The sequence below is a fragment of the Capricornis sumatraensis genome, chromosome X (assembly GCF_032405125.1).
Source record: "Capricornis sumatraensis isolate serow.1 chromosome X, serow.2, whole genome shotgun sequence".
Taxonomy (NCBI): domain Eukaryota; kingdom Metazoa; phylum Chordata; class Mammalia; order Artiodactyla; family Bovidae; genus Capricornis; species Capricornis sumatraensis.
Window position 1 is genome coordinate 41857408 of NC_091092.1, and position 15952 is coordinate 41873359.

Here is a 15952-nt window from a genome sequence, read left to right on the forward strand (position 1 = left end):
TTGCATATCCCAATTTCAAAACTGACTATAGCACTACAGTAACCAAGACAGTGTGGTACTGGTACAAAGATATACATATAAATCAAAGGGATAGAATTGAAAGTGCAGAAATAAACCCTCAGATGTATAGTCAATTGATTTTTTTAAATTTATTTTTAAATTGAAGTATAGTTGATTTACAATAACTGTGTTAGTTTCCGTTGTGCAGCAAAGTGATTCAATTTATATATATACATAAAACATATATGTTCTCTGTAATTGTTGCTTGAAAAATGGAAGTTGGGGTGAAATTGAAGAAAAAGAATAGAGACACTAGAAGAAAGTCATATAAGGCTGGATTCAGTTGCTTTTAAATAAAATATTTATTGAGGTATACAAACAGAAAAAAATTTGCAAATCTCAAGTGTACAATTCATGATTTTTTACATGTAAAAGCATCCATATAACCAATGTCCAGGTCAAGAAATATTAATAGAACATTACCAAAACCCCAGAAGCCCACCTGGTACCCTTTCTCAGTCACTATATCCCCTAAGAGAACTATTAATCTAACTTCTAACACCAAAGATAAGTCTCGTCTGTATAACAACTTCTGTATTGCAGCTAAGACTGGATCAAATTTATACCTTCATTATACACTTTTACTATACACCACTATTACCAGCAGCGGCTAAGGCTTGTTGAGTGCTTTCTGTTTGCCAAGTGTAGTTCTAATTGCTTTACATATATTAACTAATTTATCCTCAAACCCACCCTGTGACGTAGGTACTATAATTACTCCCCATTTACCAATGAAGAATCTGGCATAGAAAGAAGTTAACCAATTTGTTCAAAGACCCATAAGAGCTAAGTGGTGGAGCTGGTATCTGATCCCAGATAACAAGTCTCCAGAGTTTGTTCAGTGCAATGTACAAACAACATCAAACTATCTCAGCAACATATGGCAATAGTTTAAAATGGTTACTTTGCATCACCTGCAGTTGCAAAATGTGAATGTCAGAACAAGAGATACAGGGTCTCCCAGGCACTTGTGGTCAGATGCCCTTTATATGTCAATGCTGCATAGTTGTTGAAAACCAGACTTTCCTGAGTTCAAACCCCAACTCTGCTGCTCACTAACCCTGTGACCCTAGGCACTTAGTTACTTAACCTTTTTGTGGCCCAGTTTTCTCATCCAAAACTGTAGGTAATAATAGCACCTAGGTCATATGATTTTTGTGAAAGTTAAAGGAATCATTCCTGGGATGAGGTATGAGCCTCATTCATTCATTCACCTATTCAACAAATATTTGTTCGTGCTTACCATGTGCCAGGCACTTTGATGCTTGGGATGGATCAGTGAACAAATCAAAGATCGTGCCCTCTTGGAGCATAGTGTAGTGCAACCTGGAAGGGAGGTGGATGGAGAGAACAGAAGAAAAACAGTATAGTACGTTCGAAAGTGATAAAGTGCTATATTTTTTCGAGTAGGATAAGGAGAAGTGGAAACGCTGGAGAGGTTGAAAGTTGACAGGATTAAATAGAAGGGGCAAGGTAGGCCTCACAGAGAAGCTAAGATTTGAACAAACACTTGAGGAAGGTAAGGCAATAAGATATGTGAATATCATGTACTTTTTGAAGAGCATTCGAGGCAGAGGGAACAGGCAGCCAAATCCCTAACTGTGAGAGGGTGCCTGGCTGTTACAGGAACAAGGCAGCCAGTATTGCTAGAGTGGCGTCATCAAGGGACAAAGTGGCGGGAGAGGAGGTCAAAAAGCTATTGTATAGAGGTGGGGGTGGAGAAAGGGGGGATGGGGATTCTCCAAGCAAATCCTGTAGGACCTTGTAGGCTGTTATAAGGATTTTGGTTTTTACAACAAGTCAAACTGAAAGCCTTTGTAAGCTTTTGAGCAGAGTAGTAACATGGTCTGACTTAGTATTTTATAACAGTCTCTCTGGATCTGTGTTGAGAATAGATGGTGAGGGGGTTGTGGGTTGACTTGTGTCCCCCCAAAAGATATGATGATATCCTTACCCCTCTTCCTGTACCTATGAATGTGCTCTTGTTAGAAACAGGGTCTTTGCAAATATAATCAAGTTAAGATGAGGTCGTACTGAATTAACGTGGGCCCTAACTCAGTTAACTAACATTCTTACAAGAGGAGGGGACTTAGGGCACACAGACACACACAGAGAAGAGATAGCTATGTGGAGACACACAGACACTAAAAACACCACAAGAAGACAGAGGCAGAGATTGGAATGACGTGTCTACAAGCCAGGGAAGGCGACAGATGGCTGGCAACCCCCAGAAGTTAGGAGAGACACACTGTTCCTCAGAAGCTCAAGGAGTCAGCCCTGATGACGCCCTGATTTCAGACTGCTAGCCTCTAGAACTATGAGAGAATAAGTGTCGGTTGTTTTAAGTGCCCAGTTTGTGATACTTTGATATGGCAGCCCTAGGAAACTAATATAGGTCAAGTGTGGAAGCAGTTAGGAGGCTATTGCCATAGTCCAGGCAAGAGATGGTGGGGGTCAGGATCAGAGTGGTGATAATAGAGACAGTGAGAAGCCATCAGATCCTGAATACATTATGAAGGTACAGCCAACAGAATCTGCTGATGTATAGGATATGAAGTGCAAGAAATATTATCTGCATGAATAATTTAAATATTTATAAACATGATGCATATACCAATAAATGTGTATTTTTTCATTCTCCCAAATATCCTGCCTTTGAGACTACTCAAGCAAGTTTGCCAGGGAAATCAAAAAGCTTATTTTGCTGTGTGATCAGGAGTAAATCACATTACTTGTTTGAGTCTCAATATCCTACTTGGTAAAACAAGAAGATTGGGTTCCATTGTGTGAGTGTATGATCTTGTTATGATCAAGTGCCTTGTTTTGGTATTGATAAAGATTCTAGTGGGGTAAACTGTTTTCTATCTTCCATATTTGAAAACCTATCTCCAAGTCTGAGTACCTTCAAATAACAAATCTCTGTCCTCACTGTTGTTTACACTCTGCCATTTGATACCTGACCACATGAAGGAGTGACCTCCTACAACGGAAGCAGAGTCCTCACCACTGGACTGCCATAGAAGTGCCCTCCATCAGTGTGTTTATATTTTAGGAGGGTAATGAATTTATAAGACAAGATAATATTAGTACTAATGATAACAGCAAACATTTATATAGGGTTGGCTATGTGAAAAAGGGCAGCGGAGGATGAGATGGTTAGATAGCATAACCGTTTCAGTGGACATGAATTGGAGCAAACTCTGGGAGATAGTGGAGAAGAGAGGAGTCTGGCATGCTGCAGTCCATGGGGCCACAAATAGTCGGACACAACTTAGCGACTGAACAACAACATGTCAGGGATTACTCTAAGGGATTTAAAGCTATTAACTCACCCAATCCTCACAACATTCCTATGCTGCTGCTAAGTCGCTTCAGTCGTGTCCGACTCTGTGCGACCCCATAGACGGCAGCCCACCAGGCTCCTCTGTCCCTGGGATTCTCCAGGCAAGAACACTGGAGTGGGTTGCCATTTCCTTCTCCAGTGCATGAAAGTGAAAAGTAAAAGTGAAGTCGTTCAGTCATGTCCGACTCTTAGCGACCTCATGGACTGCAACCTACCAGGCTCCTCCAACCATGGGATTTTCCAGGCAAGAGTACTGGAATGGGGTAGCATTGCCTTCTCCACATTCCTATGAGTTAGGTACAATTATAACTTCTATTGTATGAACAGGGAAACTGACGCACAGAGCAACTAGGAAACATTCTTTTCTTATATTAATAAAGGATCTTATATCAGGGGAAAAAAATGAAACCTTTTAAAAAGAATGAAAATAAACATGATAAAATGCAAAGTAGTTTGGAGACTTAATGTCAAGGAAAGTAGTTTTGTCAGAATCCCAGAAACTAATTTTGACGGGGTCCATAACAAAATCAATGCAGGCATTGAGCCTCTTCCTGCTGCCAACTCTTGTTGACACTGGTTCTCTAAGGAGGAAAAAAAAAGGCTGAGAACCAGGCCTCCAGGCACCTGAACGCAACATTGTCAGCCACCAAACACCTGTTAGATCTGATTCTCAAGAAGTTTTGAAAAGAATCCTGGTCTTGTTTCTAAGTCATTCCCTTGCTAGGTCTTGAAAAATTAGACTGTCAGTTTCTTTTTAAAAATCCTTTTCTCTTTATTTATTTTTTAAGATTTATTTGTTTGTGTATTTTTGGCTGCACTGGGTCTTTGTTGCTACACGCGGGCTTTCTCCAGTTACAGCGGCTCACTGGTTGTGGGCACATAGGCTTTAGTTGCTCTCTGGCATGTGGCATCTTCTAGGACCAGGGATGGAAATGGTGTCCCTTGCATTGGTAGGCGGATTCTTAATCACTAGACCACCAGGGAAGCCCTTAGACTGTCGTTTTTTAAATGTGTATAAACCTCCTTTCACTTGAGATTCGAGAGCCAAAGTTTCTTTTCACCTTGCTACTTCCTAGAAAATACCAGGTTTCCTGAAAGTCACTAGGATTACTATTTTGGATACTCCAGTCCCTCTTTGTTTCAGGCCTCACAACCTTTGTCTAGTCCATCTTTCCGTTAAGCCCAGGTTGGGTACCAATCAGACTATAGCCAAGGTGCATAGTCAGTGTGTGTAGCCAATTTGATGATGGAAGAATCATCATTCAGCAACAAGGCTATTCAAAGTCTGAAGAGATCATTAATTTATTTAACAAAATAGTAGGACTTAAATTTATCACATGATGAAGAACATGGGCTTGTTCCCTAACCAAATCAGGAAAGTTGTGAGCAACCTTTGAAGCTGGAAGAGAGTAGCTTGGGACTGATCAAAGGAAACCACTTTACACTGCCAGTAGCCTTGGACTCTGTGTGTGTGAATGTGTGTGTGTGTGTGTGTTAGTCGCTCAGTCCTATCTGACTCTTTGCGACCCCATGGACTGTAACTCACCAGGCTCCTCTGTCCATGGGATTCTCCAGGCAAGAATACTGGATACTCATGTCTCCCGCATTATAGGCAGATTCTTTACTGTCTGAGCCACCAGGGAAGCCCAGTGTTGGAATAGTAGCCTTCAAGAATACTGGAGTGGGTTCCCATGCCCTCCTCCAGGGGATCTTCCCAACCCAGGGGTTGAACCCAGGTCTCCTGCATTGCAGGCAGATTCTTTACCATCTGAGCCATCAGGGACACCCAGTAGCCAGTAACTGGTTTTAAATTCAAATAGGTGCAAGAGTGGTTTAGAGAAATTCCTGAGTGATGGGTGAGGACACCATGGGCTAGCTGGAGAACGAGCCTGGTCTCCCATAGGCCTGTGACCAGGGCACATGCTCTCCTGATACAGGCCCTTAGAACCTCGGTCTAAGGCACAAATTCCGGCCAGACCATTGTGCTGACTGGCAAGGATGTGCGTGGGGGGCGGGGCGTGCAATTCCCACATTGTCAGGAACTCCGAACCAAATCCAGGCGACCTTCCAGAGCTGACCGTCCTCGAGGGAACGTTACTAAACTGCAGGCCTAGGGATTATCCGTGTGCCACTCCCTCCTCCCCCACAATCGCAGTGTCCAGGTGGCTTTGTGAGTCACCCACACCCTCCGTAATAAGCCCACCATGGGTGGGGCTGCCTCGCAGTTTCTCGCTGCTTCCCTCCCTGACTCCTCTCTTGCTCTTCGAGCTCGGCTTTCGTGCAGGCAGAAGCCACCGCAGCGCCCGCCCCACCGGGCATGCTCAGTGCTCGAGCGGGTTGTGACGACCGCCAGGCAGCGCAGGGCCCCGCGCGCCTGGCAGTGGCGCGCGGGTCCCTTTAAATCGGACCGGCCGGTTGCCAGGCAACGGCGCGACCGGCGCTGGCGCTGCACTGCAGAGGCTCTGCCCCCGTCCGGCCCGGCCGGGTCGCGGTAGCCAGCGCCAAACCCAGGTCATTTGCCCGCCGCTGGAGGCTGTCTTCGGGGAAGAGGGACTAGGGCCCACTGGACTCCACCCACGCCACCAGGTAGGTCTGAGCCCAGTCAGGCCGGGGCTCCCCAAGCCCCCTCGCCCTCCCTGGGTGACCCGAGCGGAGGCACCGTGCTCCCCGCCTCGACGCCCACTGCGGTTTCCTCACACTTTAGGGCTCCGGGCCGGGAACTGGCGGGCGTTTGCGAACGAAGGTGACTGGGTGTGGAAGTCGGGGTGTGGAAGGAGGAGTGGGGTCAGGCCTTGTCCCTGCTTTCTCCCAGCCAAGGGGTAGATGGGGGTAGAGCCTGGGGAAGTGGGAGGTGTCACCTGCAGTGGCGTCCAGGGCAGCACCCCAGCCTCGCCAGCCATCTCCTCTGCACGGAATCTGCGGTGGCAGGAGTTTAGTTAACCATTTACAGAGAAAACCCCCAAACTCTGCATGCTTAGATGCAGCTTTATAGCAAAAATGTGACTTTCATACTAATAAGGTACTCAGCCTGTCAGAATTAAGGTGACTTCGTATCTTTTCTTCTAGAAGGAGTAATTCCACACTAATAACAAAGCACTGGGGGTAAGAACTGTTCACAGGGCCAGTTGTCAATGGTTCTTGGCTTCGCTCTCAGTGTGAAACAATAGACAAGACAGTTTGTCTCATGAAGTGGACACTTGGCTCATATGTGAGGACCCTGAAAGATTAAGGCAAAAACTGGGATCACGTTCCTTTTTAATGGTTTTTCAAAATAACTGGACTCTGGGGGAGGGAGCCAAGGCCTTGGCTCCAGCCTCTGCTAACGTGGCTCTTGGCACGCTCCTTACTAACAAGCATGTTGCTGTGGCCGCCAGTGCTGGCTCATTTGTTCAGTAGTTGCTAAAGGCAAGAAGGTATAGTGTTGAGTAAGATGCGACCGTGATTGTCGTCCCATCTGATATTTGTGTTGCTGGGGGAAGGAAGACTTAGTGGCATAATAGCTGGGAAATTGGGTTGACAAGTTAAAATGAAAACTTTCTTCAAAGTGTCTGATGTTGCATTTCAGATCAGCCAAACAACATTAAAGCTATCACTTGTAATTTTAAGCTACATCTCAGATATGAACACAGATTTGGGCATTCTGGTTAATTATATTTTCTAATTAAGCTGTGGCATTTTCTTTTTCAGTTCAATCTGGAGAAGGAGAACAGCGGCAACCAACAGAAGACCTTGAACTTCAGGAACTGTAAGTAGCGTTGTGCTGGCTGATAGCTTGCTATGGATGTTGAGAAGCACAGAGCCTCACCCAACATAAATCTTCAGTCTTTTAACAAGACCATTAGTCTGCACTGTCAGTACACTATCAAAAAAGCCTCATAGAAATACAAGGATACTGGATGCTTGGGGCTGGTGCACTGAGATGACCCAGAGGGATGGTACGGGGAGGGAGGAGGGAGGGGGGTTCAGGATGGGGAACACGTGTATACCTGTGGCGGATTCATGTTGCTGTATGGCAAAACCAATATAATATTGTAAAGTAATTAGCCTCCAATTAAAATAAATAAATTTATATTAAAAAAGTATTCTAAAGACTTTAGCTGAGCCAAATAAACTTTGAGGGAAAAATAAAAGTTATTTCCCTAAAATGCCACCCACAAAACCTCATAAGCCAAAGGAAAAATTACAACTATTTACAGAAACTCAATTAGAATCAAAACATTATAGAATTTTCAGGAAGAATATTAAGAATTATTCACTCAATAAATATTTACTGAGGGCTACTATATGCCAGGCAATAAGGCACCCCACTCCAGTACTCTTGCCTGGAAAATTCCATGGACAGAGGAGCCTGGTAGGCTGCAGTCCATGGGCTTGCTACTAGTCGGACACGACTGAGTGACTTCACTTTCACTTTTCACTTTCATGCATTGGAGAAGGAAATGGCAACCCACCCTAGTGTTCTTGCCTGGAGAATCCCAGGGACGGGGGAGCCTGGTGGGCCACCGTCTATGGGGTCGCGCAGAGTCGGACACGACTGAAGCAACCTAGCAGCAGCAGAAACAAGGGATACAATGATGAATAACATGCCAGGAGATCTCAGCATATTGGTAAAATGAAACTGTATGAAATGATGCTGAAGCACAGAAAAAACTTGCAGAGTCATCCTTGCTAATCTTCAAACTGATGCCCCAATTGTAATATTTTTAAGATGTTTATTGGTGGCTCTGAAAAACATTGGGACATTTGGTAAGTTCATGGCAAAGCAATTAGTGATTTAAAAAATATAAATCTCTTTGGTGTAGAAAGGCTACCACTCTTCTGTTTAGAATAAATTTAGCTTGGAAATCTGGGGACATCAACATTACAGGATTTAGGGCTAATTCTTCCATGAAGATGCAGCTCAAATTAATGTAAGATTCAAGTTTAAGTTCCCCTCTACCTACATTAACAGTACTTCTTTTTTTTTAAACTGACTTTTTCTGAGTCTGATGACTTCAGACTGGCAACTCTGAAGCACATATCTTTGGAGAAGGGTTGGGTTGTTGGTTGATGTTCCAAGGGAAGGTAAAGAAAATCTAAAAAAGAACAAAACCCATTGTGTACAGTATAAAATTGCTTGCATTTTCGTTTTCACTAATTTCTCTTAACCACCTGGAAAAAGGTATATTGTCTGTATATTACACCTGAAGAAACTGAGGTTCACAAAAGGTAAGTTTTTATGAAGTTCTAAAGTGTGGGAGCCAAGATATCTGACTTCTTGAGTCTTTTTTCCACCAGAATTGACACAATTTCTTTCTCAAGAACTTTCTTTTCCTTCTTCCCCACAATTTTGCACGGCAAAACATATTTACCCACCTTCTTTCAGACAGCTTTGGAGAGTCCTCATAATGGAGAAGCTCTCATAGAAGCGGCAGGTCAGAATCTTCTGGAGCAAGGGAAGAGAGTAATGGTGGCAGTGTTTTGAGCTTGGGAACAAGGGAAGCAGAAAAATAGGTTGAGAACTACTGCTTTTTTTTTTTTTTTTTTAGAACTACTGCTTTTATGTGAGAACAGATTGGACAGTTGAGCAAGGAAGGAAGGCCAGTGATCTTTCTATCAAACTTTTCTATTCCTATCTTGGCCAACCAGTTTTTCTGAGGGTTGAGAGAACTGAAACCATCCAAGAATAATGGGGAAAAGTTCCCTGGGCTAAGAAGGGCCTTTTGTCTTCCCCCTTACTGCCCCTAAGCTATCACTAAAAGCCACAGTTTCAGTTGAGTGTGGCTGAAGGGCTGAGGGTTATGACATAAGGTTGTCCATCACAGGTTGGAAATGACCTTTTCTAAACATCACTCCCAGTTTACAAAGTTTGGGGTGAAGCACTGTTGCAAGATGGGAAAAAGCTTCTAGAGGTTTCCCAGTCCCTGGTTCCCCCTGCCTGGAAGAATAATTGCCTTTTGCAGGCAGATCGAGATTTATGCAAAAGAGATATTCCTGACATTTTCACATAAAATCTAATGTAAATGAGATAAGGAAATAGAGAAGAAGATCTTTGATTTTTATGTCATCAAATTTCCCTAAAGCATATGGTTTAAAGTATGAATATTTTAGAAAATAATTAGATTTCCTATATTTGATCACTTATCCATCTTAATATGAGCATATTCCCCAGGGCCCCATACCTTGAAAATGAAAATGAGATAGTTTAGTGGGTTTCTCCTTTCACAATAAACAGGGTATTAGTATCTGGAGCTATATGAAGACAGATATGCATTCACCTAAGATTTTTATGTAATAGTTTACCTAAAAATCCACAATAAGTGATCACTCTTTGCTTAGCTCTGAACAATTAACACTATGTTATATTACATTATAAATCATTTTCAATTTATTTTATCAGTGGTTCCCAAATTCTTTAGGTGAGTAGAAACCATTTCCATGAGTCAATAAATTTCCTTACTCCACCAAGATGCACTACTACTTTACCTTTGTAAAAATAAGGAAGTTACCAGAGGATGAATGGTGATGTTTTTAGAGAGACACTAACTAGAATAATCAGGAGTCAATTATCAATTCACATCAGACACAAATGAATACATCTAGCCATATAATGGACAAGCATGCAGTGCAGTCCCAAGGACTTCTGGGAGATCACTGGCTTAGAGGACCACTAACATCATTTTTGTCATATGACTTTATATTGTTTTCCTGTGTTCTGGTTGTTTCTTTAAGTGTTTCATTCCTCTTGGACCTCCTTCCCCTACCCTTTGGTCCTTCAACACCCAATATTGTGTTGGGTAGGCACTTGTAATAAAAAGTGTTAGCAATTGACCCACTAAAAAGGCATGCTTATTCTCTCACTAACGGCTCTGGTTTGATTTGCCTTATGCTGCAACACATTACCTAGTCAAGTTTATTGAAAGCAAACTGGCTGCTATGCCAGGATAAAGGAAGGAGTGTCATTGTCTCAAAGCATATTTCTTGTCTTTGCCAGAGAATACTAATGTCGTACTTGTTCTGCGGAAAAAAACAAAGAGCACAATTTGTGAAGAGAAAATGAGCCTGGTACCTTTTACCCTCAGTCTGGGCTTTGCTATCTTCTGTGACTCGATTTGGGAACAATCCCTTAAAGCATATCTTGCCAATGAAAGAGGAAAAAAAGAAAGAGAAAGGAAAGAAAGAAAGGGAGAGAGAAAGAAGCAGTTCAGAGACCTCTTGACCCTGCCCTGTGTAAGCCAGGGGAGGGAAATTCCAAAAGGCTTTTCAAACCTTTCTCTGTTCTGCCCTTTGATATGTGACATGCAATTCTCCTTACCCTCCCCCATTCATTTTTCCTCTCTCCTTTTGTGGCCCTTTAAAAAATACCTAAGCTCTGAAAATAGTGGGTTGTTTTCTTACAATCTGTGGAATGAAACCTATCAGAAGAATAAAGAGAAATTTTAGAATAAGCACTGACCTGGGAGACAGCGTCTCAGTTTTACCACTATAGGCTGTGAGGACTTGGACAAGTCATTTAACTTCTTTGAGCCTCAGTTATAAAATAAGTGGACTCTTCCCAGTTCTGTGAAAAGCATTGGCTGTATCAGGAAATTGTACAGAGGCCCAGGAAAGAAAGATAGTGACACTGAAAAAAAAAAAAAAATATATATATATATATATGTTTTTAGCCAGAGATTTATGGGAGGGTTGGAGATAGAGTGACTTTTTCAAGGTGCAAAATCATTAATGAAAAGACCTTTCTATTTTAACCTTTATCTACAGCCAGATCTCTATCTCAGATTTGTCTTATTGCTATCTTCAAGTATAAAGTGGCCTCACCTGACTTGCCCCGCTGCACACCTCTTTCCTGGTCAACCTCACCAATACCTTTCACTCAGAATTTGGTAGAAAGAATAATAGTAATCTCTCTCCCACTGCTACCTGATTAGAAGCATTTTGGGGGCCACTCTGCACAACCTGTCAGAGAAGGTGATGGCACCCCACTCCAGAACTCTTGCCTGGAAAATCCCATGGACGGAGGGGCCTGGTGGTCTGCAGTCGATGGGGTCACTAAGAGTCGGACACGACTGAGTGACTTCACGTTCACTTTTCACTTTCATGCGCTAGAGAAGGAAATGGCAACCTATTCCAGTGTTCTTGCCTGGAGAATCCCACGGACGAGGGAGCCTGGTGGGCTGCCGTCTGTGGGGTTGCACAGAGTCAGACACAACTGAAGCGACTTAGCAGCAGCAGCAGCACAACCTGTGGGATCTTCGTTCCCCGACTAGGGTTGGAACCCGAGCCCTCAGCAGTGAAAGTACACAGTTCCAACTGCTGGACTGCCAGGGAATTCCCTAGATGCATTTTTAAACTCTTACAGAGTTGTCTGGTAAAAATTTGACTGCTAAAAACTGTAACTGGCAATTAGCATCTTTTCCCTTTTCTCTGTTCCTTTCCTTTATGATCACTGTAATAATCCCCAGTATTTTCATTCGTGTTTCTAGAGAGGAGAGCAAGTGCGGTTATGGTCATCTTCGTCTTTAAGGGCAGATACATCATTGATGCTTCTGGATGGAGACTAATAGGATAAAAAAGTCAGAGAGGACTATTTCAAGAGAAAGCAGAGGATACTCCAATGGCAAATATTGATACATATCCTGAATTTCAAGTCTCGACTTACTACTGTGGTCTGATTGACTAAGGGTTATGGCTTTTGAACCAATCATTTTAACACCTTCACTGAATATTTGTACCTTTTCCTTTCCTCAAAGCCAAATACTTGTCAGTGGAGATATATCCTTGGGTGTAATGAGTTACCGTCCCTCTTCTTTTGGGGGGAAGGTGTCAGGCATGTAGGTATTGAGTTTATTCTCTCATTGTCTATAGCAAGAAAAATTTGTTAGAATTTAAACTACATTTGTTAAAAAGTACCGAGAAGTAATATACCAAAGAGTGGTTATCTCAGTGCCATGGGATCATGAGGAATATTTCTGTGTGTATCTGTGATTTTATGTATTTTCCAAAATTTTACAGATAACATGCATGACTATTAGCATCTTTATATGAAATATTATATTAATTAATATAACATTTATACTCTTTAATAATATTAAAGAAAACATTAACTTAAAAATAAACACAACTGCCATTTTTGTTACCAAGATAAAAGTATATTTGTGTGCATGGGAAAAATAGATGCAAACATACTTTGGTTTTTCTCAGTGGTGATGTTGTAAGCATATTGCAGCAATTTAATGTATAGAATGAAAAAAGTGATCCCCTCCTTTTTCTTCCCACCCTTTAGTGGTAACTGCAGTCACCAGTTTGGTGGCTTCCAATGCCAGTGGCCCATCAGTGTGTTGCTTGGGTCCTTCTTTCTCCCTTTTTTCAAAAGTAGTCGCTGATCAAATATTTTTGTGTTTTAGGAAAGCTATATGTTATGAACTCTCTTTGAATAGGGAAGACTCCTTTTGAAACAAAATAAATATCTCGTAACTTTTGTAAATTTAGAAAGTTGGTTGTTGGTTTAATATGCCAATTTTTCATCTAAAAATTACACTTGGAGTCAGTATCTTAGAAAAAGAAACCCATTTGGTGGCATTAGTATTTCCAATTGTTGACATTCGGTTCTCATCATGAAATTGCTGTCAAAATGGATTGAATTCTGTACACTTGGCAGTCTTGTCTAAAAGCAAAGCCCAAGACTGGAATAACAGGAATTTATAGGTCAAGACAGAAGGGCATTTGGCAGAGTTAGTCATAAGGAAGTCTGCATGGTATACTTTACCAAAAACAGCTCACATTGCATTAAGCACTGATGTTTTAGTCACTTTAAAGAATGAATAAACAGTAGTCCAACTAAGAAGAACTAGAAAAAAATCAAGGACTTTGGAAACACAGGCTTACCTATTAATTAAAAATCACTTATACTGTTTTGAAACAATCTGTTTTCATGTTGCTTTCTCATAGGATTATTTTCTCTGTAATAAATAGCCAAGCTTGTCCATTTATTGGTTATATTTCATAGGATCAGAGAACTTTAAAGCTGGAAGGGTCTGTAGAACTTAGCCAGTTTAGCCCTTTCCATTTATAAACGAGGGAACTGAGGCCTGAGTTGCGTGGTGAATTAGAGGGAGTGCCAGCCCTCAAATATTTAGATTCTTTCACCAATGGGCCAGGATTCTTAGTTCTTTCCACTGTCCCAGCTGCCAGTGTAAATATGTGCCTTGATTTTAAATTTTGTTTTTCAGGAATTAGAAGAGGTGCCTGAAGAAATGGATGCTAGGAGAAAACACTGGAAGGAGAAAAAGTTTGCTCCTCTTTTCAGTGCACAGGATAGTCTAGACGAAGCTGCTCAGCTTGAATCTTCTTCTGAACAAATGACTTCAGATAAGGCCAAGAGAATGGAAAGAATATTTAATTTGTTTAGTAGAAAGTTTCTAGAAGAAAAGAAATTTAAAAGGAAAGAATTTATTTCCCAACCAAATGAAAATGAGCAAGAATCAAATTTAATAGAGAGAAAGATAAACATTTCAAAGACTGAGGCAGACACAAAGTCTGTCTCCTGTGAATCATCTAATTTGGACATTGCAACTGAAGAAAGCTTTAATAGCACAGAAGAGCTTCCTACCTGGGGTACAAAGGAGTTATCAACTCCACCACAGAAAGACAAGAAAAAGAAATTCACTGAAGGAATGTCTCCAAAACTTCGCCTGAATCTTTTGAATGAAGAGCTGGAAGTGCTTGATTTGAAATGCAGAAAAATTGAAGAGGAATTTGAAAGTGCAGAAAAAGAACTTTTGAACTCCAAAAAAGAAGTATCCACAAAACCCCTAAATTTTCAAGAACCAGGGGTGGAAACTTCCAAGAAAGACTGGGAGCTTCAAGCTTTAAGAAATGACCTCTCTGAAAAAGCAACAAATGTTAAAAACTTAACTGAAGAGCTCCAGCAAGCCAAAGAGGTCATCCACAAGTTGAGCCTTGAGAACAAGGATTTAAAAGAAGCTGTTAGGAAATTAAAGCGGCAGACTGAGGTTGAAAATGCATTCCTAAAAGAAGAAATGAAATTGTATTATGAATTAGAAATGGAAAAAATCCACGGGGAGCTCAATGCCATCAAGAATGAACTGAGAACAGAGAAGTCCCTACAAGCAAGAAATAACAGAGCCCTGGAGTTGCTTAGAAAACACTTTGCTTCTGTAACACCGTCAGGTACCTCTGACAACTTTATGGGGGATTTCTTTTAAAACTTAAAGAAAATTAAATCCTTTCATTGGGCAAATCATTGAGCCAAATCAGTGTTTCTTGTGCTTTCCTGTGTATGACTTAAAACGTGTGGAACAGGATATAGTTTTCATGTTTGGTGAATCAGGCTATCCATAAAGGCTATAGATGTTAACTTCAAAGCTTCTGCTTTCTTTTTCTAATGAATTTATTGCCTAAGTCCAAATGGAAATGGTTTCAGAAACCCCTTTATATATATACACACACATATATATGTATATTTATATATATATATATATATTTTTAACTCAGAGACATATAGTGATTCACCAAATCATTGATAAATACAAGTCAACAGACATTTGTGATCTTGTGAGCAATATTTCCTTGGCACATGAATATTCTTCAGTGTTCATTGATATTAACAATAAAAATTTCATTTATGGATATAAGTATAACTTGTGTATGGGTCTTAAAGACTCAACAGGATACTGAAAATGTATCTGCTTTCCCTGAGATCTATCCTTAATTAGGAATAGATAAACATCTCCCCCAAATGCAGGCTTTTCCTCCTTCCTGCTGTTTTCCCCATGCTTTCTCACTTGACCTGGCCATGGTTCCCATAGACTGGAAGATAACTTAGAGACATGGCTGTGACCTTGGCTAGAGCCCTGATTTTGACAGCCTTGGCTTTTGCCTTTTCTTATGTTGACCAGCAAGGGGCGATGTTGACACAGTTCTTCCAAAATTCTACTGGGAAAATTTGTAAGCTTCCTGTCCAGTTTACTTCACCAGCTGGCTGAGATGGAGTGAAAGGTGTTGGATGTCAACTAGGTAAGCTTTTACTGAGCTGGCTTGATTTATACAGGAATCCAGCTGTGTAAAGAGCCCAGACGATGACAGTTTCTTTTTTACTTAAAAAGAATAAAAATGTACTGCCTCAGGCCTTTGGTGGAGACTGTGTGGAGACTGGTGGCCAGTCAATTATTGCATTTGTTTGTATCAATCAAGGTTTTTTTTTGTAATTGGAGCTCTATTTGCATGGTATTTTTAAGTCCAGTGAGCCAAATGTAATTACAGCCTGTGATGGTGAGATACAGTTGTAAGGGTTCAAGTATTTTCCCTCACGGGAAATCCCCAGACTGGGAGTCTAGACATTTTGAGTTCTAGGACCTGCTTTGTTGTTACTAACTAGCTAGTTAAACTTCTAGACCTAAAAGTCCTCGTCTATAAAATGCAGAAGTAGATCTGTCATCCAGATTCTGTTCAGTTCTAACATTCTGTGATTTCATCACAGTGATTTTAATCACAAGTGTAACTACCTACGAGAAAGTAAAACATGGCTTTGAAAGTGTTCAGCTCTTAATA

The 15952-nt window shown here is 41.3% G+C and overlaps 1 protein-coding gene across 1 annotated transcript; it reads left to right on the forward strand.

Moving 5' to 3' along the window:
• Window positions 1-5886: 5886 nt before the first annotated feature.
• On the forward strand, window positions 5887-14607 carry CCDC160 (coiled-coil domain containing 160). Its single transcript, XM_068962908.1, has 3 exons — window positions 5887-5989; window positions 7091-7148; window positions 13612-14607. Exon 3 carries the CDS (start codon window positions 13636-13638, stop codon window positions 14605-14607), a length of 972 nt encoding a protein of 323 aa, XP_068819009.1. The 5' UTR covers window positions 5887-5989; window positions 7091-7148; window positions 13612-13635.
• Window positions 14608-15952: the final 1345 nt, after the last annotated feature.

Coding starts and splice junctions, on each gene's coding strand:
- CCDC160 (XM_068962908.1), top strand. CDS start 13,636: ATGGATGCTAGGAGAAAACACTGGAAGGAGAAAAAGTTTGCTCCTCTT.